The 15181-nt window shown below is 39.9% G+C and overlaps 1 protein-coding gene and 1 long non-coding RNA gene across 8 annotated transcripts in view; one reads left to right on the top strand and one right to left on the bottom strand.

Moving 5' to 3' along the window:
* The window catches only part of RIPK2 (receptor interacting serine/threonine kinase 2), a 19929-nt gene extending 17586 nt beyond the window's left edge, over positions 1 to 2343 (bottom strand). Inside the window, exons 1-2 of one of the 4 annotated variants that reach the window (XM_086883309.1) lie at positions 1989 to 2124; positions 1648 to 1767 (exon numbers count right to left, since the gene is read on the bottom strand). Coding sequence is in view for 3 of the 4 variants with exons in the window: in XM_086883298.1 (XP_086739424.1) it covers positions 1648 to 2156 (509 nt within the window). In the remaining variant the exon portion in view is untranslated. Of the gene's footprint in view, positions 1 to 1290 lie in introns of all 4 variants that reach the window. The other 3 variants (XM_086883298.1, XM_086883321.1, XM_086883315.1) reach the window with 3 other exon arrangements.
* On the top strand, positions 1588 to 13099 carry LOC111924571 (uncharacterized). Of its 4 annotated transcripts, XR_015285154.1 has the most exons (5): positions 1588 to 1750; positions 2473 to 2522; positions 4919 to 5102; positions 9690 to 9768; positions 10373 to 13099. It is a non-coding gene; the product is annotated as an uncharacterized LOC111924571 (long non-coding RNA). The 4 variants fall into 4 exon arrangements; XR_002861714.2 differs by lacking the exon at positions 1588 to 1750 and having other exon boundaries at positions 2442 to 2522; XR_015285155.1 differs by lacking the exons at positions 2473 to 2522; positions 4919 to 5102 and having other exon boundaries at positions 1665 to 1750.
* Positions 13100 to 15181: the final 2082 nt, after the last annotated feature.

The raw sequence follows: 15181 nt of genomic DNA on the forward strand, positions 1-15181 counted from the left end.
CTTTGTCTGCTCCATGCCAGAATAGCATTGAGTAATGCCTAAAGAGCACATTCCCACAACAGCTTGCCAACTGGCTTTGCTCTTTGGCTGGTCACATACCACATCCTGGGATGCACAGCACACACTTCCCACTTGGGAATTAATGGCACCATGAATCCCTTTTCATGACAGCATTTACAGGCTGGCATTTTATATTGCCTACTGTACAAACAACAAAGCACTTGCTGCTGAGATTAGAGTATAATGGATTTTTTTACCACTTTGAGTCTTCTGATAGCATTTCTGGGCTTTGCATGATATATGGTAGGTGATTGAATTATTTTGATTACCTCACTTGCCCTTTTAATCATAATTTCACAGGTTAGATGTCCCACTCCAAATTCTTGCAAGGCTAAAAATCACCTTGGTGGTTTTTCCCAGCTGTGTTGTGAGGATAAAGACTGTATTTCCAATTAGATGGGATTTAAGCAGACATTAAAAAAAAAAATCCCCAAACAAACAAAAAATCCCACAACATTGGTCCGTCCCCCCCGCTCCCTTAACTTATCAGAAAACACAACATAACTGAGATTCCATTTCTGGCAAGATTTCAGAGATAAAGCCTGTATATACACAAACCTGGGCAATAAGAGGTGAAAAAGCTTAAAACATGTCTTATATTCAAGTACACTGAGTCGCGAGACTAGAAGATATTCAGAGTGAAGCTCTCCTACCTAAAGACCTAATACTAGATCAAAGAAACCTGAAGCAAAAGCCTGAAGACACCAAGATAAGACAAAGAGGCAGGTTTACAGTCAGGTAGGCTTCAGACAGCCTAAGAAGAGGCAAATTTACACTGATACATTAACAAATTGAAACTATGGGGATTGAATAAGACAGAGATGAATGAAAAAATACAACTTGCTGCCCCCCTACATGGAGTGACAGCTCCTGTAATAAATATGCTGCCACTTGGATACCTGGAAAACGGGAAACCCGATTATTACACGGAAAATACCAGTTTTACAAGGGGGCCTAGAAGCCTATTATTTTAAATCAGATTCTCTCAGTACTGTGAGATCTGGGGAAAATAAGAATTTTGCGTTGTACCAGAGAAGCTTCTTCTAGAAGCAATCTCTAGTGCATAGAACACTATGTAACATATGTAACTATAGAGACATATAGAACACTATATGTCTCTATAAACACTAAATCTATAGTAATCACCACACTTTAGTATCCTGCTGATACCTCAGCAATATGGTTAGCAACCAACAGACCCAGCAAGAAGCCAAACCCTGTCAATCCCACCTTGAGGAGGGCTCCAGCTGCATGGTGCAGAAAAAACTCCAAAAGAAACAACTTAGTGTCTCACAGACCGAGACCGAAACCAACCCTTTACAATAATCCAAAGAGAGGAAGCTCCGGGGCCGGCCCGTGCTTTCTCTCGGCCCAAGCTGAATCATCCTCGTGGGACCCCCTCTCCTCGTGGAATTAAAGCAAGGCTGCCTACCGAAACACCAGCATCTGATCCACAGACCTCAGGAGCCCACGCGGGCACCGCGGCCGGCACCTGGACCGTTTCTGGGGGCTGCTTTAGGGAAAGGCGGGTTCGGCTCGGCGCTCCCCGGCCATGGCCCAGCCGCGGCCCCCGGCCCACCCCGTTACCTGTCTAGCAGCGGCCCCTGCAGGCACTTGAGGGCCACCGGGACCCTCCAGTCGGCGTGGCGGGCGGCGGACACGGTCCCGTAAGCGCCCCGGCTGATAAAACGCAAGTCTGGGAGTTTGCTGGAGGGGATGGAGGGGAGGCCGTAGCTGAGGGTGCCCGTCCGGCCCCCACCGGCATCCCCGCCGCTCATGCTCGCACTCCGCCGGGCGCAGCGCGGCCCGGAGCGCCGCTCCTCTGGCCCCACTTCCTCGCTTCCCCCCGCACCTCCCTGCCCCGCCTGCTCTCCAGTTGGGCAGCAGTTCTCTCCTCCTTCCACCCCACCGACGAGCCACTTCCTCACGGAAAAAGCGTCCCACGGTTCGCGGGTCGGGGAAGGCGGAGCAGCCGGGCTGGGAGGAGCGAGCCGAGGGAGCGCGGTGCCGGCGGTGCCCGCAGAGCCGGGCCGGGCCCGGCCTCGCCGTGAGGGAGCGCCGTGCCGGGACACATCCCTGGGCCGTGCAGGGAGCATCCCCACACGCTGTCCGAGGGAGCATCCCCTGCGTCCGGGGCCGGGAGGGGTGTGCGAGTTCGGCTCTCGATAGATGATGCAGGATGCCAGAGCCGAGCACAGATCGCCGCAGTGAATTGTTCACTAAATAGAATGACAGAATTATGTGTGTTGGAACTTTAAAAGATCATCTAGTCACAGCTCCTCTGCCAGGACGGGACACACCTTCCACTAGACCATGTTGCTCAGAGCCCCAGCCGGTGTATACTCATTGCTCAAGCAAAGTGAGAAAATCTTTGTCTCATACAGTCGCTTAACTCCTCCGTGTTTGTCCTAGGAAGATTTTCAGGATAGCGGCATTTCAAAAAGATAATTTCGAAATTTCCAGTAAGTGCAAGTTCACCCTTGCCCCTGCTCATGACGAGCTGCCTGATACCTGATGTATTTATGAGAGTTTTAGATGAAGGTTGAGCAGGAAGATTTTGTAAAGCTTGTTCACCGAGCCAAGTTCTCACAGACTAACAAAGTAATTCAATTTAAAGGTAGAGGTTTGTAGCTTTCCACAAGTAGTGGCAGTTCCACACATGAAATTAAAGTCACTTGCCAACTTGCCTTTCCATGCATGTGGATCAGGGGCTAAACCCCTGTGGCTTTTCTCCTCTCTTTTCTCCCACTCACGGATGTGGACCAGAGAATGAGGGAAAATACATAAGTTTTCAAAATACAATATGTTCAGTATTTCACAGCATTCATTTTAAGACATGGCAACAACTTTTCAGTTCTATCTAGGTCCTAGAACTTTAGTAGATTTTTGTTTTTTCAAATTTTCTTGTATCTTGGATGATTTATGTTCTCCAAGTGCTTCAGCCTTATGAACATAAAAGCAACCACATAAAGCAACAGGTGACTTACTCTACTTTCAGTTTTCAGTTAGTCTGTGTCCTTTAGACACACTAGGGGGTTTTCCAAAACAGTAATCTTGAGGATGCTTGCAATATGCAAGTTTTGGGTATCTGCTTATGCATATCCCTCTCTGTGTTAACTGTGTTGGTAGTACCATTGGTCATACAATTTTAAATTTGATGTATAAGGAAGATTTTGTTTCCAAAAGCAAATGATATGCAAACAACAATTACCACGAGTCTTTGCCATTAAGATGTCACTATGTTGAAAATTTATTTGCAGAACATGTTACTGTGTGCTGTGTTGATTTAATGTTTATTTACAGTGTAAAGTACTTAAACCCCAGGAAAATGATTGTGGTTCTAAAAGTGGATGTGGAGGCAGCGCTGTTGGAGCAGTGCAATGCTTCTCTTGTCCTGCCTATTCCAGTGTTCCTGGAGCTGTAGTCCTTGTGACACCTCAAACCCTAACCCTAACCCTAATGGCAGCTTGGGGACCAGGCTGAGGTCCTAAGTAAGGTAGACTAAATTTTTGATAAATCTAAGGTTTTTGTTAAATACTGCTTCTAAATGATAGAAACAGTATTTATAGCATGTGGCAGATAAATAGCTGCCTGTGGCTTACTTCTTTGAAATTTTAATTTGTGAGATTTTCCACATGGTCCTTTTCATTTTTAAGTGTTGGCTCTGACTCCTCCTTTCACATGGAAATTTCCTGAAAATCCCCACTGATAATGAGGTAAGAAAAGTCCACAGCAAAGGGAATTTTTTTTTTGTGTGTAGTATTCATAGTGGTTTGATTAGTGTTGTAATGACTATAATTTTTTTGAATTTAAAATGGGAAAAATAGTTCTGAAAGTGTAAAAGCAATGGGAATGGGCTTAGTCTTCCTTAAGCTTGCGAAATCTAGGAGGGCAGCTAGCTACTGTGTGATTAGTACATCATGATGCTGACTTGTAAAACACTTTCTGTTCCTTGTATCTCTGTAAAAGATCAAGGAAAATAACAACTGAAATTAAACATGCTTTCCAGACTGAGGTGGTATTTGCTTTTTGACATTCTTCCCTGTGGGCAGCATAGTCTGGAAAGAGCTTTTCGCTTTCTACTGTAAACAGGTATTCACACTGATGCTGAGAAGAGGCTACAAAATGCATATCTTTTCTTGTGCATCTCCACCTGAAAACCAGGCCTCTTATACATAGATATACATGCAACTTTTTATATTCATGTGTATGTTTCAAAAAATTCACACTACCTGCATGTCTTAACTAATATAAAGACTCTTTTTTTCCCCAATTTCTTTCAGTCTTATCCTCCACCAAAAAAATTTAGTGCCTTTATTTTTATGGATATTAAGCACCAAATCTAGTTGTGGGTTTTTTTCAGTTCACCAGATTGACTGTGTTTCCACAACAGCAAGAATCTCTTTGTTGTCAAGACAAGATGTACAGATTGAAAGCATGGTTGCATGATGATGATTTTATATCTCAAACTACTTTACTATATGTTTGCTGTTGGAATTAAACATGACAGACTCCGTTGCCTATAAAATATTCTGAAAAATTTTGGGAAATGGCTTTTTTTTTTTTCTCTTAGCACTTGATAGTCTCTAAATTTTAGTGTGTCTTTGGAGCTGAATAAAAGGTTCTGTTTTAGAAAATGAGTTTTTATTCAGTAATCACAATGCCTTTGTCCCCACTTTTTATTTTGTGGATTTTTCAAGGTTTTACATAAAAAGATAAGGCATATTTGGTTATAATCACCTGTAATATTTTGCCTGAATATTTTGTACTAACCACATTGCAGGACAGTGGTAGTAACCTCTTCAATTGCGTTTGTTCTTACTGAAACAAGCATTTTTTTTCTGAAATAATGGATCAGGTGTTTAGATTCTGGCTGAGATCCTGGTTTGCCTGCTGTCACACTGGCAATGTAATGATACACTTGCTCAGAACTATTGGTAATGAGTGCTACAACCATGGAAACCAACAGCCCTTGAAATCCTCTGTGTATTCTCCTGCCAGCCTCAATCAACCCTTCCTTGTCAGTGTTTGCCACACTCTAGGTGAGCCATTCCTGAGCATGTGAACTATTTTGGAAGTTGTTTCCTATGGTTTTAGATGTCTGTTGACACAATTTTATATTAAGAGAGCTGCATGAAAGTACTTGTACCCAGCTATTACAACATGTTGACAAAACCCAGCTGGCTGAATTGAAGAACAGAGCTGCTGAGAGCTTTTCTAGAAGTTTGGAGGGAAGGAGGGAGGGAGTGCTTGAGGTTTGATGCTTCTGAGTCACCTGGATTTTTATTTCCCTGTTGTGCTACTGTTGATGCCCATGTGGTGATGACACATCATGAGGGTAATATAAGGATAAACTCTAGTGCTCTTTTGAAGGTAACAGGCATTTTCTTTCAGCCCTAGCAGTTTAGCAAAGCCATCCCATACTTGAAACATTTCAATGTTTATTTGCTATTTCCACTCAGCTTCTTCTTTTCTCCACTTGATTGTGGGACCTGAGCACCTTTATGAAAGTGGTCCTCTTCCTAGCCCCTGGCTTTACATGAACCCAGTGAAACTTTCCATGTGGAAGTAATGAAGAGGCAAAAATTTGGCAGAGGAGGAAGGAAAAGAGGGAGTGATTTTGAAAGCTTCTCCTTAGACACAATAACACTGTGGTACTCTTCTGTACATTTACATGTGGATCCTTTGGGGCCAGGTGAAGCCCAGGTCCATCCTAGGTGCTGAATCCAATAAAAATGTGTTTGACCATTTCTTAGCAACAAGGACAACTTGCATGGGATGACTGTCATCCATCCAAAACAGAATCTGCATCAGAAGTGCCAGTTAAGAGCAGTTCCTAGCTCTGATTTCTGAACCATGGAGATTATTAGGAGAGCAGTATTTCTCATGAGACAAAAAGGATTATTCTAATAAAATTCTTACAGAATTATCTCCTGTTGGAAGATGAGTGCCAGGCCTTGGAGCATTCCCTGTCATCTCCAACTTTACAAGCACAGGTAGTATTAGGTATTCAGTGCTCTTCTGCATTCAGGATTAGTCTATGTGCATTTTTTTATGCTGAGTATTTCCCCAAATACTTCAGCTTCCCCCTTTCGCCTACTCCTAGGTTATAACCTTTATTTTGGTTTTCAGTCTAAAGTGTTGCTCTTCTTGGTGTTTCTCATAAAATTAGTTCACCTGAGAGAAAGCTGAAAAATTTTCTTTCAGCAGTGACTTGGAGCAAGTTTTTTTTTCCCTTTTATTTTCTCTTTTAAAATTTAAACTATTCTACAAGTGCAGCATATTTGATGCAAAGCCAGCAGGTCAGGAGAGGTGATTCTGCCCCTCAGCTCTGCTGTGCTGAGAGCCACCTGGAATGGTGCATCCAGCTCTGAGATCCCCAGCACAGGAAAGACATGAACCTGTTGGAGTGAGTCAAAGGGAGGCCAGCAAGATGATCAGAGGGATGGAACACCTCTCCCACAAGGAAATGCGAGGGAATTTGGTTTGTTTAGCCTGGAAAAGTAAAGGCTTTGGGGTATTTTCAGCCTTCCAGTACCTGAAAGGACTGTACAAGAAAAATGAAGAGGGACATTTTATAAGAGCATGTAGTTACAGGGGATATGGAATCAAATGGAGAGTAGATTTAGATTAGATACCAGGAAAAGTTCTTTACTGTGAGGATGGTGAGGCACTGGAACAGGTTTCCCAGAGAAGCTGTGAATCCCTGAAAGTGTTCAAGGCAGGTTGGATGGAGCTCTGAGCAGGCTGATCTAGTGGAGGTGTCCCTGCCTATGGCAGGAGGATTGGAATTAGATGATCTTTAAGGTCCCTTCCAACCCAACCCATTTTATGATTTTATGATTCAAGGTACCTCCTGGAGTGTAACAAATCTTCTAGGTCTGTAATTTCAGTTCCCAGAAATACATAATGTGTTGGAGCTCTGTCCTCTAGCTTGAATAGCTACAATTCTTTCCAAATAGCTGTCAAGCTGTCAGTCATGACAGAGTCATAAAGGAGAAAAACATTCATTACTTAATTACAAGACTGCAAGGCAAGGTCTAGATAATCAAGTGGATGCACAGAACCAGGTGGGAATGTGGGAGTTGGAAATGTTATACATTTACATTTGCTTTTTTTGTGGTTTGTGTTGGCACTTAAATAAGAGAAAATTTGGCATGTTTACTTGACAACATCTCTGTGCTTTGAAATCAAATTAAGATGCAGCCTATCTGTAAATGAAATGAGGAGTTAAGACTTGTAAGAACTTAGCATACTTTGTAGCATACAGGACTACATTCATAATAGGAAAAATAGCCCCAGTTAACTGCTCCAGGTTTGAAAACCTTCCAAGGTCCATTTTTGCCTAGATTCTGTGATTCTGATAGTCAAAACCTCAGTATTTTTTTTAGTAAGTGCAATTACTTCTTGTTCATTTAGGAGCAAATATTTCCTGATAAGTATTATGTTGAAAGTCTATGACTTTTAGCAACAGTGCTTACACGTCCCAGAATTTATAGTAAGCCATAATGAATCAACCTGTTAATCATCTTTTCAGGCATAAACACATGGTCCTTTCTTCCTGTTTGTATAAACAATTAGCATGTGTCATCTGGGAGTAACGTAAGGCATATTTTTGTCACAAATGTAACAGTTTGCACTTGGGTAAATTCTCTAAAATAGAAAAAAAAAAAAAAAAAAAGGCCAAAAACCCCAAACGAAACTAGACCAAAAAACCAAAACAGAAATGAAGATGGAATGTTTTCTTGAGCAATATATATGCAAAACCTGTATGAAGTGAGGTCTCCGTTTACACAGGGTGCAACCCTCTTACAGGTTCAGTTTGTCTGAATGCCCGTAGGTATTAGCAGGTCATTAACATGACACATTGACAAGCGTTTGTGGAGTGGAGCAGCCACTTTTATGTGGCTGTCTTCCCTGAATGCACTGACACCTGGTCAGTACAGGAAATGCCTGTAAGGAGTTAACTGGCCTGGGGTTACCACAGCTCACCTTCATACAGGGTAAAATAACCTAGAAGGGCTGAGATTGTAGTTGGGATGGAGCAGAAAGATCGGGTTTGGAATGCATTTGAAGTGATATGAGGAATGAAGGTATTTCTCTGGAGTGCAATTCAGAAAACCGGACACATCAACATGACTCAAGTTTTGTTGGTAATGGCAAAAATGTAATATTATCATCTTGGGTAAAGCACGTGAGAAGAAGATACCTCAACAATCACTCCTAACAGTTAACACTGTTAGATCTTTGGTGTCCTTTAGACATCCCAATGGCATCTCCTGGATCTGCTGAATTTAGAAGTATGTGAGATAAGCGAAAATCTTTTCATTGTACTCAGACATCAGTGTCAACAGGCTCAGAATTTCCATGGTGTAGCAAAACAGTGCCAGAGTCCATAGTTTTCCATTTTAAAATACCATTAAAAAAAATTTCATGCTTACTAAAATATTCTAATGATTTTTCACTAAAATGAAGATTTAGCATGCATACATGATGGTCATCTGGTTCTTATGGCTAAATGGAAATCCTGGAAGAAATTTGCTAGAGTTCACTCTGATAACTCTGTGGGTAGCAAGGCCCGTGATCTGTTAGAATGCCTTAATATACTTTTATATAAAAAAAGAATAATCTCTCCTTGTTAGTGGAAGGCTTGCACCTCTTGTTCCTTTTCCAGTGCAAAAAGCTTGGACTGAAAAAGGCAAACTCCTACAAATGATTTAGACTGGTTCTTAAAACTGTTTGCATATTCATGTTATGGTCATCTGGTAGAACTGCATACCACTTTTCTACTGTATTATTTCAAGTATGTTGTTAGTATTATCATATGTTTCACATGCCACCTTGTGGTCTTCAAGGAAAAAGAGAAAGTTTGTATGATTTGGTAAACTGGAAATACATTTCTGTGTAAATATTTTCAGTAAGTGAAAAACTCTAGTGTAGATCCATATCTCAACCAATTTATTGAAGCCAAATTTCAAACATTTTATAAAAAGTGCCTTTTCAGGGCATCAAATACAAATTAGTTTAGAACGTGACCTTCAAGCTGAAGGTATTTATATTGTGGTAGTTGTGCTGTACCTATAGGCAAAATAAAAGAGGAAATATGCAGGATGTAAATAATTTTCATCTCTTGCATAGAAGCATGGGCAGGGAAACAACTGTGATTTAGTCAGAAGTACTGACTACAGGAACTGTTGTCATGAGAAATTGATTCTGGAAAATCTACCAAGTTATGATTATACAAAATTTTCAGTACCTAAAAAAGAGTTAGAATTTTGAACAGGATAACATTGCTGTTTTACAACAATTAAGTTTGTTTTCCTGTTGCACTTTGAACGTCAAAATGGGAAGCTAATTTCATTTAAGTTTCAGTTAAATGAGAACCTCTGAGACAAATTGAGATTGGAACTTTGAGTCTAACCTGTTTCTGTAAGACTGGAAGGGTTTAAAGTTCTTTTAGGAAAATGCTCAATTTTTAAATTTATTTTTTTAAATTTAATTTTATTTATTTTATTTTATTTTTTAATTTTATTATTTATTAATTCAAAGGCTTAATCTTGGGTTATAAATATCTGTACTTAAAATTTTTAACACAGACAGCTCAAAATATATTCCGTTTTCTTAAATAGTGTCTAATTTGATCAAAGATAATTGAAGAGTACAAGGGAGAGATGGGAAAGAGGGAAAAAATAACAAGGAGGAGGACAGGTAAGATGAATTTTATGCATCTGATATTTAAAAAGAAATCTTCCAGAGTTCTGGTTATTCATTTATTATGCATATGTTAGTTGCCCAATTCTTTATAATGAAACCATCAATTTGGACTGTCAGGAAGGAGATAATAGCTTTAGGTTGGCTTATGTAAAAACTTCCTAGCTTATGACTGTTGCTCTAAAAGTGTCTGCTTTTTAGGTGCTATGTCTGCCTGACAATTAAAAAAGAATTATCAGCCTTTTCTGATGTCTAAGTGTCCCATACTTCTTTGAAAAACACAGTCATTGTACATTTTGGAGTACAAACCGAGATTTTGTTTTCATGCTGTCATTGAGTAGATGCCTGCTTCTAACCTTTTGGATACCTTTTCAGCAGTCTATTTAGGTGTCAGACAAATAATACAGATGATTAATTGTTTTATTGATGGAAATGGCCAGGACAACTAGAAAGACACATATAGGAGAATAAATTGGGCTGTAATTAGGCTGTGACCTTTCAGAAGTTCTATTGTGTCAAGTTCTCGCAGGGAAGAGCTTGCTGGGAAGAACTGATTTTGTGCTGTATAAAGTAGTGACAGGATCACCTTGTCTGTCTCCAGGTGCCATCCAGCTGCTTTATCACTGCCCTCCTCAGCAGGGTCCAGGGGAGGAATATAGGATGAAGAAAAACTCATAGACTGAGATGAAGGCAGTTTAATCAGAAAAAAGGAAAGACTGCACATGGAAGCAAAAGGAAAGCAGACCTATTCTCTACTTCCCATCACAGGTGATCTCTCGCCAATGCCTGGGAAACAGGGCTTTGGTGTGCATAGTGGATTCTCTAGAAAATAAACACCTGAATGAAAAATGCCCCTCTTCCTTCTTCTTTATCTTAGTTTTATTGCTGACTACAATGTCTCCTTGTTCAGCTTGAGTCAGCTGTCCTGGCCTTGTACTCTCTCAAGCACTTGGCCACCCCCAGCCTACTGGCCTTTAGGGGTACTCACCTTTGTATGGGGTAAAATAACCCAGAGGATATTGGAGAGACTTCCTTGGTGCTGTGGGAGCAGTGCTCAGGAGTAGCCAAAACACTTGTGAGTGATACTGACACCTTCCTAACTACAGGTACAGTGCACAGCACTGAGAGCTGCTGTGGAAAGGTTGATTCCATCCCAGCCACACTCAAGACAATCTCCATTCCTTATCCATACCATTTGCATCATGCTTATGTCCCACATAATTGAATACAATTATACCTCTTCAAACTATCCTTTTGTGTTTAAAACTCATTACTGAAATATTTTCTTAGCAACCCAGTTTATGTTGCATTATTTAAATTATCTTTATACTCAATGTACAGATTTATATATTCTCATTAAGTGTTATCCTGGGTCCCTTAACAGATATTTATTATTCTCCAATTCCATGGGCCTCCTCCACTCCTCCAAATGTTTCTATATACAGACTATGTTTTGGGCCCAGCTGCCATCCTTTTACATCTTTGTACATTCTTTGGGAGCTTGGAAACATCTCCCTTTTCTCCTGTGCTGGTTATCTTTACCAGTGCTCTGAGGTGCTCCAGGAAGGGCACTGCTGCAGGTCTGTGCTGGAATCATCTCAGTTGCAGAAAGTCTTTTGATACCTCAGCCTCCTGTGTATGTACCAAAGTTTGCTATGTTTTTCATCTGCTTAGACCCCATTTTGAATATCCAATACTTAAGTACTCTCAATTAGTTTTCTTATAGAAATGTTGCAGAAAAAAATTATTTCCAATGTAGCATATCAGGGAATAATGACTAGGGGCATCAGAATAAGAAAGCAACTAGCAAATGAAATAGGACATTTTGTGCATACCATATGAATTTGAGAAGGGGGTCGCTTATCCATGTGAGCTGTTATTACAACGATAAAAAGGTTTTCCTCTTCTGCATTATTCATCAGTTCCTCCAAAAATCTCACACCATGTGCAGAAGCTGTTAGATGTCATACAGACAAAAGACCACTTCTTCCTTGAACTCTGAAGATCAAAGTTTTTACATTGGACTCTTAGCATGTTCCCTCAGTATAGCTCTAGATTCTGATAAGGGCTTTCTGTTGAAGGCACAGCCTGCAGGTGCAGGGCATGATATGTAAGTGTGTTTGAGCAGAGAATGTGTTATTGAGATGTGCTTTGAATGAGAGCCATGTTTACACTCAATCCTGTGAAGGGTTCCAGTGATTTCTGAAGTTTGTCACTGATGGAAGGTGTCTGGCCTCACAGCTAAGGCTACATACAGCCTTAATGTGTGAGCAGCATTTTTAAATGTAGAAATGAAACAAACCAATGAAAACATAGAGGAGTCAAAAGGATGGGGAATTTTTAGTATAAATCCTCTCTTGATGTGGCAATAGGCACTGGAAAGGGAGTGAAGAAAGAATCAACATATTAGGAACATGATTTAGTGAGCACCAAAACTACGAGTGGTTCATTGAATTCTTGACTAGTGAGTGATCTGTGCTCACCTGCTGCTCAGGAGAGCAAAGTGAACTTAACCTGCAGGCTGACAGTCTGTAATGAATTCCCCTCTAGCTGCTGCACAAGAGCTGACCTGGCACTGTGTGCCACTGGCATTGTCCACACGTTGGCATTACCATCACAGCAGGGGTTTCATGCCAATACACAGCAGCGTTTAACAACAATGACCGCTCGATGTCACTGCTGTCATTCAAATCCGGACTTGAAAAGATTTCAGCTGTGTTTTTATGTTTGTGAGGATGTGAATGTGACATTTCAGATGAGCAGCTTGACACATCTTTTCAAACAGCTGTTTAATAATCAGCTTCGTGAAACACTCTTGAGGGAGGATAGATTTTTCTTCTGTGTGTTCCTCAAGTCCTTGTAGAATATAACTATAAAAAATGTTGTGATCTGAATTTCTTATTTTTTCATAGAATCCCTTTAAAATATACTCAGGGTAATTTAAGGTGCCATCTGTATTACAAATCTATGGGTAGAAGCTTTTACATGTCAGTATATTTTTAGTGACTATCCTTCATACACAAGCACATTTCATGAGATCTTTCAGTATTTTAATTTGTTACAGAGGTGTTTATTTGATGCAGTTTAAAGTATTCATATACATTTTGTAGTGCTAGAGAAGAACACATGACTTTTTGGAAGAACAGCTGTACAAAATTGTTATCAACTTTGGTAACTATTTGCCATAAACTGCTGTTAATGATTGTATTAGAGTTAAAAGATATGGAAAGTATTTTAAAATAATTGCTTGGATATTATTTCTCTCCTGGTATATTTTATAATTTGCATTTGAAAAGAAAATCAAAATAAATGCTGATCAGCTTTTGCATTAGTTGGTCCTATTTTCTGTTTCTTAAGTTCAGGTCAGCACAGAGGATTTAAGAGAGCAAGAAAGAGATTAAAGTCTCTTTCAGTGTACTCATGAATTTCAGCCTGCAGAGGAAGTGCCAGAAAGGCAGAGCCATTTAGGTGTAACTGTCTAAATCCCTGAAGAACTTTACAAAGAGTGAAGAAATTTCAGACCTACATTCATTTCTCTGAGTCAGGTATTTCTTTTATGGCCTCTGCAGAAAATGCATGAAGTCTTGAAGCCTAGACACTTGTTGACACACATTATTTACTCTTAGCATAGCTTGAGCCCTTGGGAACTTTATTTAGCTGTGAAAAAAATGGCTCTGTCCTTCCCTTCCCCTTGGTGCCAAAGCTTGTATGAGAGAGTTTGTGCTGCCTTTGCCAAAGAAGCTCTATCCTGAAGAGGGGGATATTTTTATGTATGTTTTTCATCTTGATCACTGGGAGAACAGCTTGGAAGCCACAGTCTTGCAAAAAAAGGACAACCAAAGGAAAGGTGCTAAGTACTGTGGCAGTTTGATGAAGCCCATCTCTTGAAGGATATCTTGGAAATACATTTTTAGTTGTATTCCTTAAAAAAAAACATTAAGAGAATGTACTGAACTTTCTAGACATCTAAGAGTGTGCATTTAAGGAAGGTGTTCAAAATATGAATGTGCTGCTCTGACTATTTTTTCTCAGTAGAAGAAGTTTTAATACTGTTAATAAATGCTTTCAAAAATAAGGTTTGAAATTCCTTCCATGCCTTTTGTTAGTAGAGATGGAAAAACAGAGTACAATTTGGAAATACATGACTTGAGAAATCTCATTTAAATTATTGAAAACAAAATTTAAAAAAAAACCAAAACACCTTTCCGAAAAACCAGTACTTCCCTGCTGAAATGTGCCTGTTTCTTCTGTAGCAGCCATAAAGATTCAAGTTAAAGGACAGCAAAACAGGTAAGTACAAAATAGGCAGCCTTGGAAGTGGTGAATCTTAGCCCTGTGTCATTGGTTTATCTTATTTTTTCACAGAGTTTAAACTAAAAAAGGTATTTTATTTTTCCATACTATGAAAATCTAACCTTTTAAGGCCACAAAAATAACTTTTCATAGCTTTTCTTATCCAGATGAGTATTCAGTTTAATTAAGGTACTCATTCTTTTGGAATAAAATCTAAAAACAATTGTGTGGTCTTATATTTGAAATATCTTTTTTCTTTATGATTTAGATAAAAATATTGTTTAATAATGATCACAAAGAAGTTTTCAAAATCCTGTGGTCTACCTGTGCTGAAAGAAGATTTTTTGGGGGGGACCTAATTAATAAAACAAGCTGCTGAATCTCCTGCATCAAAAAACGGTGCAGGTAAGAGTGTTTTACAAATAAAACTTCACTACCATAAGTTGACAGCTAATACAATATTTGTTTTGGTGGTAATTTTCTGTCAATCATTTTTCATGTGCTTGCATTAGACTTTTCATGTGCTTGCAATTGCATCAGTTGGCTAAAATGTTGTGATTTATTTATGCTTGGCATCCATTGGAAGTGCTGCCTGCAGCAGCACCACCTGAGCCTCGACAGCTGACAGAAGCAATAAAGCAGCTGCAGGAGCAGGAGGAGGATATGTTGCATGAACTTGGGCATTACTTAAGAGACACGACTTGTAGACTTGTCATTGGCAGATGTTTCAGAGCATTCATGAAGCCCGTTGGCCCAGAGGAGGTCAATTAATGTTGCTCTGCAATGCCATTCTAGCTGTGTGTATTCATAATGTCTCTGTTTCTTGGTGTTTGTGTGCTCTTCCCAGGAAAGTTTATCTTTGTTTTTAGGACTGTGTTGTTTTGATTTTCCAAAAAGCAGGAAGTAAGTTTTGCTTTTCTTTCTGTTGACTCCTTGAGGGTCTCAAGTGTTGACTATTCATTGAAAGCCCTGGGTTCCTTCTAAAAATTCTTCAAAACTTTAGAATATTTCAGTTGGAAGTGACTTAAAAGGATCATCTACTCCAAGTGCCAGTGACAACAAATGCCAGCACAGTTTGCCCATGAAAAGGCATGTTACAGCACTGAACAGCAGGGAG

The sequence above is a fragment of the Cyanistes caeruleus genome, chromosome 1 (genome assembly GCF_971803275.1).
Source record: "Cyanistes caeruleus chromosome 1, bCyaCae1.hap1.1, whole genome shotgun sequence".
NCBI classification, from domain to species: Eukaryota; Metazoa; Chordata; class Aves; order Passeriformes; family Paridae; genus Cyanistes; species Cyanistes caeruleus.